At 35.4% G+C, this 9,890-nt stretch overlaps 1 protein-coding gene across 3 annotated transcripts; it reads right to left on the reverse strand.

The window, feature by feature from the left end:
* Positions 1-4,309: 4,309 nt before the first annotated feature.
* Positions 4,310-9,112, reverse strand: LOC113233598. 3 transcript variants are annotated; one of them, XR_003310720.1, is made up of 3 exons: positions 8,750-9,112; positions 5,926-6,432; positions 4,310-5,519 (listed from the first exon to the last, which is right to left on the reverse strand). XR_003310720.1 is itself a non-coding variant. In XM_026468747.1 (3 exons), exons 2-3 carry the CDS (start codon positions 6,410-6,412, stop codon positions 5,345-5,347), a joined length of 957 nt encoding a protein of 318 aa, XP_026324532.1. In that variant the 5' UTR covers positions 6,413-6,432; positions 8,750-9,112; the 3' UTR covers positions 4,310-5,344. The 3 variants fall into 3 exon arrangements, 2 of the variants coding, with proteins under 2 accessions (XP_026324532.1, XP_026324531.1); XM_026468747.1 differs by having other exon boundaries at positions 4,310-6,099; positions 6,211-6,432; XM_026468746.1 differs by having other exon boundaries at positions 4,310-6,432.
* Between the last annotated feature and the right edge of the window lie 778 nt (positions 9,113-9,890).

A 9,890-nucleotide genomic window follows, 5' to 3' on the forward strand; every position in this document is an offset into this window, starting at 1 on the left:
AACGTGAAGTTCGGTGAACATAGCAAGCAGATCGGAGTCCCACCTATCATTTGAAGATATGATATCTATGTAAGCTTAAAAAATGTCGTATAATTTCCATCGAAGCATCTCTAAAGAGAGGCTTAAAGATTATACGAATGAAATTAGTCGGTTTTTGTAATTAGCCTTCAAATAATAAAAACATAAAAACACAGACTAAGGCTCAATTTACATTACCGCGGAAGGAAATGAAAGCTAATTCTCAAACATGCTCGAGAGTGTTTGCATTACTTTCAAAAAACGAACACGGAAAGTTTGTCATTTATGGACCGTGCGATTTCTTCCCGGCCAAGGCCTGCAAAGTACCTATGTATGAAAATCCATTACTATCCACTCTCTCTTTTCTCTAAAATTTTTACATCTACCTACTAATAATGAACTATGTAAACAGGCAAAAGAGAAACTCACACAGCCAACTGCCAAGTGTTTTCTATTTGGCCTTTTTTCTATTGTTGTCTCGAAAACAAGTTCTAGTGAGAAGAGCAATAACGAAAATGCCTGCAAGTACTATGTCAAATATTCCTTTTTAAGTTTTTGTATTATATATCTTCTCTATAATCTTCTATTATTTCCTCACATTGCTTAAGAAAATCACTACACATGGTCGTCCAGCAATCCCTTACTGGGAAGTAAGGGACCTCTGCAATAATGTAGGTACTATAAGTCAATTGTGCAACGTACAAACTAGATACGAGTCAGAAAATAGTTCGCGCGTCTTTCGTCGGAAACACCCGCAACTAGTTTGTAAGTTACGCAATAGCCGTAAATGAGAGTTCTTAGCCTTAGAACGTAGATTCTTTTCAAATCACTTAAAACGCAACTCCCATTTTACTAGTGTATACTTGAAATGGAGTACTGAACATCATCGTATAAACTAGCGAGTTTACCTGTTTGGTAATATTTTCCGCCACCATCGCATCTCCAATTTTGTATCTTGGATTGTAGAGGGAAAGTACACTCGCAACAAAACTCACATTCGGCTGAAATGTATAGTTGTTAAAAATTAACACACAAATTAAGGGGAAACCAGTGCCTTTAACAACAAAATACTTACTTACCAAATTCATAAATATTAGGAATGTGCCCGAAACCCAAGCCACAAGTATCATTAAAAAATAATTTATACAAATGGAAAACGCATGAAAATTAAAAACAGTCAAATAGAACGCTTAATCTCAAACGCAATTATTAATTTTTGTAAGTGTGAAATTTGCTAATGAATTGTTAGTTTTTCATTAAAATTTCATTAATTAAATGAGTGTGCAAGAAAAAAGGTGCAAACATTAAAAAACACCAGCTAAATCAAATAGGTGTAGTCGCTTTAGTCGAAGATTTGTATCTGTTGTGCGCTGCAGTGACGCGACCGCTTCAACTAACTAAGTTCAAGTAACTTTTAATTCATTAATCGTGACTGCAAAAGTATCACGACAGTGAGTAGAGAGGTCAGGGTAGACTACGGGCTTCCCGGTAAGACCCGGGTACGGCGGGCTTCTCTGATGGACCCGGACTTGGGTATGGACTCGCTGGGGTTATATATATCGTCGCTTTGATTACGGGAGAGAGTTCCACAATCTGATCGCAGAAACGGTAAAAGAGTTAGAATAAAAGTTAGAGGTATGATCAGAGGAGCGAAGGGGACGGCAAAGTGTAGAAAAGTGGCAAGTAAAGCGATCTTTAAGATAAGAAGGCGTAAAGGAACAGAATAGAATCGAGTAAAAAAGGGAAAGGATATAAAGATCTCTACGCCGGTGGATGGGCAGCCATTTAAGTTGTACGCGAAATTGAGAGACATGATAAAATTTACGAAGTCCGAAGATATACCTAACGCACATATTTTGGAGCCGTTCCAATTTATTGAGCACAGTAACTAACAAATTCAAATAGCAAACATCTGCATAGTCGAGTTTCGGATGGAGAAGGCTCTGGGCCAGAATAATTTTAAATTTAGTCGGAAAAAAGTTTTTAAGCCTTCTCAGAGAAAAATGCGCGCCAAACACCTTCTTGCTAACCTCAGCAGCGCGCGGCTTCCAAGTCAGGCATTTATCATAAATTACCCCCAAATTCCTGACTGTGTCCAAATCAAGAATATCGACACCACCGAAAACCACAGCGGGAAAGAAGTCTAGATTTTTAGACTGAACTAAATGCTACCTATAATAATGGATTGTGTTTTGGATGGGTTAACTTAAAGGCCAAAAGACTGACTCCATTGACGAATGGATTCAAGGTTCACATTGGTAATATTAATGGCACATGGTACGTCTTGAATGGACGACTGGGTGTAAAACTGGATGTCATCAGCTTACAGATGATAGGAAGTAGTGAGGGATTGTGTGATAGAGTTAATAAACAAAGGAAGTAAGAGAGGGGAAAGGAGGCCACTCTGCGGAACTCCGGCGGCAATATCATACCAAAATGTCGAATTTGACTACCTATTCATGTTACACCATGGAATGCGTAATACAGATAATCAGAAATTCGATTCATTATACTAAATCACTTTTGTTTAACGGTTACCTCCATGGATGTAACCGTTAAACAAAAGTAGTAGTAATGTAGTGTTTACATGGATGTTATGAAAGCACGAAATGAATACCGATCGAATTTTATTATATTAAATACGTCATAAGTGCTGAGTACTCAAGCCTATAATGCAAAATCACCAAAACGAATTGTCAGCAGAAGTCGACACTCCTAGTTTAAGCTCCCCTCTAAGGGAATGGTTCCGCTGGAGTACAACCTCGTCCTTTAGAGCGGCAGCCTCTAAAGGATTACCATGACGTTGTCCAACCTCCGATGGAAGCAAACCCCAAAAAGAAGTTTATACAAAATTACATGCAACTGTAAAAACGAGACTAATAATAACAGCTGATATTTACACAATAACTACAATTTGTAAAGTATTCAAAATATATTACCGCAAATGCAAATTGAAAAAAGTGACAGACAATTTTGAACTTCTACATATTGCTTACTTAATACTTACAGAATACATAATGGTTACTACGTAACCGATCACTCTCCTACAAATTCGAAAATACTTACGCTATAATAGCCTACCAAATCTGGCTAATGACACCAGGCGCTCACTACGAAGAAAAAGGAACCTAAGCACACACGCAGGAAAATAACGTTGCCCGCCGTGTGCAGTTGTGAGGAGCCGAATGTTCATAAATGAAAGGTTTGTGTGAGCGCTTGCGTCGACATCGGCACTCACGAGTAACGGAGCCCTGATATTGCGAGGAAGACTTAGGCTCTTTGGCTATAACACAAATAATTTATATTATGAAACCTAAAATATTGCCATAAATAGTAAAATATGTCGCACCCCTCATGAAAGAATGGCATAAGTGAAGTTACGTCAAACATATTTATTGCTCCATTAGACACAGAAAGATATAACCCACATCCTCTCCAATTCTTGTAACTCTATCTACAATATTAGTCGATAAAGTTACAAGATTTGGAGATGATGTAGATTATATTTTTCTGTATCTAATGATCCAATAAATGTTTTTCACGTAACTCCACTTATGCCATTCTATAATAAGGGGTGCGATGAATTGAATAATTAAAACTTCTACCCACACAGATTTCAAAAATGTATTAGCAGCTTTTCAAAGGCATTGAATTGCCTACGACCGATCTATCTCACAGACCATGCTGGTCTACCACGCAAAGGGTCCCGGGTTTGATTCCCGGGCCAGGGGAAATATTTGTATGGCCTACATTTATTTCTCTAGTGAGTTTAGGTGTAATTTGTGGTGTTCTATGTGTGTATCCATGGCACCCGCGACTAAGTGTTTACATAGTGCGGGGCTATGAGTATGTGCGTTATTTATTTATTATTTGTTATAGAAGCGCTACATAACTACAGTTTTAATAATCTCAGTACAGAGTACTAAAAAAACCGACCTCAAAAGTACGTAGAATCACATCTATTTGCCAAGTTTTATTGAAATCGGTTACCGGAAAGTGCGCAAACGCGGATTCATCCCGTCGTTCGCCACTATACGGAACTTGATACAGGAGATAATTAAAATCGGTTCTCACTACTCAAAGTATATTGAGAGAAAAACGCCTTGAATTGGAGAATAGCAAAGTCAACCATTAAAATAATTACTCCTTATAATAAAATTTAGGCTCTATTTATAGAAATGAATCTTCATGCGTGAACAGCCACCCTTGGAGGTGAATTATTTTCTTTAAAATTAAACGGGACCACTATGAAGGTACCCTCTTTCCAACAAAAAAAAAGAATCATCAAAATCGGTTCACAAATGGCGAAGTTATCGCGTAACATACATACATAAAAAAGACATACAGTCGAATTAAGCACCTTCTCCTTTTTTTGAAGTCGGTTAAAAATAAAGTACTATCAATAAATTACTACCGTTCGATTAGAACTCGGGCTGTAATGGTGGAAGGCGTATTATCTGATATTAGAAAAATAGCTAAAGGTGTTCCTCCAGGATCAGTAATAGAACCTTTCTTACTCCTATAACGCTTTGCCACATTACTATAAGGTTATACGTAAATCTCTTTGTAGATGATACTCATATAGGGTTATCAGCCACATGTGAAGTACATATGCTAAAACGACAAAAGATTATAGTTACTTCTAAAACATAATCATTAATACAATAAAAATCGTACCCACATAACACTAAACAAAGTTGCGAAAAGAAGAATGACACTAAATCTTTATTTCATTCCATATTTATTCAAAATGAAATTATTATCAACAGACAATATTCTAATGGATGTGTATTATGCTCATATCTAATTTGAACTAAACCTAAGTTTATTTTGTGCCATCAATATTCTTATTTTTTTCTACAGCTCCTAATGTAAGGCTTTAGTGAAAAATACATTTCTCTTATTTGTCTTCTCTGCCTAATTTGTGTTCATATTCTACTCATGATTTATGGGCTATGAATACGCCATCTACCCATGTCATAGTCTCTTTATTTACTTATTACGTTGTCTTCCTACTTGTCTTCTTCTTAATCTATTTCTCTTCAATTTTATCTTCGTCTTTACCTTCTTCGTGATATTCTTCTTGTTCGTTCTCTTTTTTTATAATCTACTTTATCTTCGTTTTTGCCTTCTACTTTATCTTCGTCGTTATCTTCTTCTTTACCTTCGTCTTTATCTTTTTCTTTATTTTCATCTTTGTCATCTTCGTTGTTGTATTCGTTGTCCTCTAAATTGTATTTTTATTTGCCCTCTTCATTGTCTTCCTCTTTATGCTCTTGCTTTTTGATCTTATTTTATTCTAATAATGGACTTTAATTTGCGCCAGTTATATTTCATCATTGTCTTTTTCAACTCGAAACCTGAGCTTTCGTTTATGCCATTTAACTATTTGATTTTCAACTTTTTTGTGATCTTCTTTATTGTTTTCTTCTTCTTCTGCCCTAAACCTGAGTATTTGACGTTTCCACCATCTATCTTCTGCGTACTCTTTTAATTTTGCCCTGGGGATTAGAGTAGGTAGAGCTGTAGTTATCCTTTTAAAAAAATCCTTATCATTAGGCTTATGAAAACTAATACTGCATCTAGCTTCACATAAGCTCATATACTTGTCGTAACTTTCTGGGGTACATTTTGTGACTTCAGAACAAATGTTTCTAAAAAATGCATAACACGTAGTTTTACAACGTTTGTAGCCTAAGTATTTACAGAACCTGCCATAGCGGTTGGCATAAAACACATTTCGGTTTTTGGCATAAAACTCATGTCTGTTTCTAGTTCTCGTAGAAGTTGTGTCATAAATATATATATATGTGTTTTTCCGATGTCGATGCCTTCTAGCGTCCACGATTGTTTGTTGTATTTCTGGTTCTATTGTATTTTTATCCAGGAATAAATTTGATTTCATACCTTTTTTATAGTTTGGATAACTTTCAACGTACATTGGTTCGGTTATTTTAAGATTGGTTATTGGGGACATTTTTGTTTCAATCTCTGGAAAATAATAATAATCTGAGGACTTATTAAAACGTGTTTGTTCTATCGTTTCAATATTGGTTGTCTGGGACATTTCTGTTTCAAGTTCTGGAAAATGATAATAATCTACGTCATTATTAACATGCATTCGTTGTGTAGTTGTAATATTGGTTATCTGTGATAATTTTATTTCAGGTTCTGGATAAAAATAATAATAACTTGAAGAATTCTTAACAAGCATTCGTTGTGTTGGTTTAATGTTGGCTGTCTGGGACATTTCTGTTGCAATTTCTGGATAATGATAGTAATCCGAAGAATTATTAAAATTTATTCCTTCTGTTACTTTAACATTGGTTACTTGTGAAACCTTTGTGTCAGGTTCTGCATAATAATAGTAACCTGACGAATAATTAATATGCATTTGTTCCGTTATTTTAATATCTGAAATATATAAAATATTAATTTATTAAATCACAATCAATTATTTAAAGAAAATTACTTTTAAACAATGATATCTATGTACTAGCGATAGCGTTCGTAGCGTACTAGATGCGGCGTTCCGTACAAACGCTGTGTTTCACTGATATGCGGTGAAGACGGTGCACAACTGTACATCCTTCTTGAACCGTACAGTACTTCGGTACCATTACTTTTCTGTATGTACGTCTGGCGCACACTCAGCACCAATCGGCGGGTGTCTTACGCCGATGGGCAAATCTTTGACCACGATGGCAAGCATAACTGTAGCGAATCGCAGCAGTCGCTACAAATCTCTTTTGTATATAAATATTTTATAATCTCTTTAAGTTTTAGTTTTATATTTAAATTCTAAATTTAAATGTGATTGTTTTTGGCGCCTTTTCTTGTCCGTTTTTGTTTGCTGTTTTGCTTTTACAGCTACATACGTGTTTTATAACACAAATTAATAAAATGCAAGTACGTGTGCTTGGCTTTTCTCACTCGTTTAGCACCCACCCTGTAACCCATTGGATACAGTCGGCTACAATAATAGTATTTGCAATCGATACGATAAGAAGAAGTGGTCGGATAGTCGAATGCGTGTTTCCGTATCATTCAGTTACTTGTTAAAATGGAATGCGCTTTTACATTTGCATCGAAAAAATCCCGCGACGTCAGTTAACGCAAGTTAACGAAATTGTATACTTATAAAATCAAGCATGCATTCATTGCGCGCATTTGACCACCATCTCACCTGATGGAAAGTGACGATGATGGACCATGCACACCCAAATAATGCCTATTCATTCTCGCTTTGAAAATGCCCAAGTTATAACGTTTAGGGAACCAGTCTGCGGACAGGGAATTCCAATCAATAGCGGTTGGCTATATAAATGTAATGCGTAATGCTTCGTGCGAATCTTTGGACCCCTTCTCAGCACTTATCATATACTGGTAGACTAGATAATGAATTTACATCGCAGACTTTTGTGTAGGACTTTTTAAAACCTACAATTTTCTAGAGCATTGATTTTATATATCTGTTAGTTTACGGGGCGCACGCCAGTAAAGCGCCCAGCCGGCATGATTTTTGCCGACATCTTCAACATTTACCGTCATATTTCAGCCAACTTACACAAAACCTAAATAAATTATAAACCTAAACCTTTCTCATGAATCACTCTTTCGATTGGTGGAAACCGCATGAATATCCGTTCAGTAGTTTCAGCGATTAGACAGGCAGACAGGCACGGTAGTGATCCCAACTAGCAAATTAATCTTATAACGTTAGGGCTTTATGGCTACAAATCTTGTAATTGGTTTATAAAAGCATTCATTATTGCAATGTACCTTATAATAGCTCTTTATAAGACGTTTTAGCTTACACAGCTTTTGTTCTTATAATTTTACAAGTATAAACGTTATTAAACCCGAATAATATGACTACAATACAGCCTCAGAATGTGTTCTTAATTGTCATATAATATTTAAAGCTATATAAATGTCTTCGTAAAGAGTAATTATTCTTATAAAAGTAGTGGACAAGGTGAAAATAAGGCTATAAATCTTTTAAGAAACGTTGATATAGCAAACTTGTTAGCCATATAGTTTATATAAGAATTACTTGATATAAGCTCATAAACAGATATTCCTCAGCAGCGTTATAAAAAAATGGTTGACAGGATATTGTTTTATACGCATCACACACGAAGTAAATAATATCATTTTGTGAAATCGTTACACGCCGGCTAAAAGAATGAATATATTATTATATGTATATATTGTCTATATTAACGTATTCAGTTAATGCTTATACACGGAAATTACCCTTTTAAACGATGTCAATATGACAATAATATGTTTAGCATCCTTATAAATAGCTCAGATGTTGCCGGTATAAGGCTATTGCCCGTAAACACCTTTAATATGGCAAGTACAAGTAAAATATACTTGTTGCCAACGATATTAAAACTTGTATAAGAATTATCTTGCATGTAATAAACCAACAATATGACATGTATAAGGTTTAAGCACTCAGAATTTGTGCCCAAATCCACCCTTATAATCGATAATATGGCTATTATAAGAACACATTTTTAGGCCTATCCTATCCTTTAACCTATATATATATATGACAAGTTTTTGCTAGTTGGGATGTAGTAATACACATTACATTATAGATATGTGACATGTCTATATTTTATACATAAAATATACGAAAGTAATTTAGGTAGATTATTGTTATATGATGCGGTGCGGCCCGCCATAATGTGCGTGAGCCTTTAGAATATTTAGGTACTTTTGAGTTACTATTTCTTATTATCATCAGTGAATTTTTTGTCACGATTTGCCGCCCTAGGCCCGGGCCTACTGGGCCTTAGGGCAAATCCGCCACTGGCCGCACGCCATTCAATGATATGTATTTTTCAAAGACTCACCGCACAAAATATGAACAAAATACAAATAATTACGCAGTACATAATGAAAATTCATTTCAGTTAACTTCACCAGTACAATTAATTCCTTTGATTGCACAACACCAGTCAAGCGACTATCGTGTTTTTGATTATTTTTATGGTATTGGTAGCTTTCTTTGCAATTACTTCGTTATGTAAGGGCAGGAAGTTGTGTCGACTGGGACACACTACGCCAATGCGCACACGTCACCGCGGCGTTTTATTCCTTTTGATAATTTTTCCGGCTTCAAAAAAAAAGGAGGAGGTTCTCAAATCGGTTGTATTTTTCTTTTTGTAGTTTGTTAATCGATAACTCCGGGCGGCTTTTGTTAACCGATTTCGATTTTTTTTTTTTGGTTGGAAAGAGAGAGTACCTCAGTATTGGTCTCATTTAAATTTGAAAAAAATATTTCACCTTTAAGTGTGGCAAACTAGAGGCTGAAGCAGGTTTCGTCGTTAGCAAACATATGTGATTCCACCAACTTTTTAGGTCGGTTTTTTTTTAAATAAAAAAGTTACAATTATTTACTAATAAAAGTAGAAATACAAAAATATCGGTGAATTCTATAATAATTTATTTATACACAACATATACAATATACTGTCTTAATACAATATTCAATTCACATTTATGGCGCACGGATGAGAAGTGGAATCTGACTGCAGACTTATTCCCTGAACGCTATAACTTGGGCCTTTTTAAAGCGAGATTGAATAGGCATTATTAAGTTGTGCATACTCCATCGTCAACCTCACTATCACTTTCAATAAGGTAAAATGGATGTCAAATGCGCATTTGTACATTATATAAACATAAGTTAAGCCTTTATGTTCAATGCCCACTTAGCTCTACCCAGGTGTTTCCAACGTCTTCCAGCTAGAAGTCACTTCGAGAGACCAAAAATGTTTCAGACCCCTTAATAAAGGCAAAAAGCAGTAAGTCATTGTGGAACCAAAATTGTTTATTCATGTTGTCATATAACA

The sequence above is a fragment of the Hyposmocoma kahamanoa genome, unplaced genomic scaffold (genome assembly GCF_003589595.1).
Source record: "Hyposmocoma kahamanoa isolate Upper Pololo Valley unplaced genomic scaffold, ASM358959v1 79, whole genome shotgun sequence".
Lineage (NCBI taxonomy): Eukaryota > Metazoa > Arthropoda > Insecta > Lepidoptera > Cosmopterigidae > Hyposmocoma > Hyposmocoma kahamanoa.

Excerpts from the sequence above, each read along its gene's own strand:
- LOC113233598 (XM_026468746.1), bottom strand. The coding sequence starts at position 6,412 with ATGCATATTAATTATTCGTCAGGTTACTATTATTATGCAGAACCTGAC.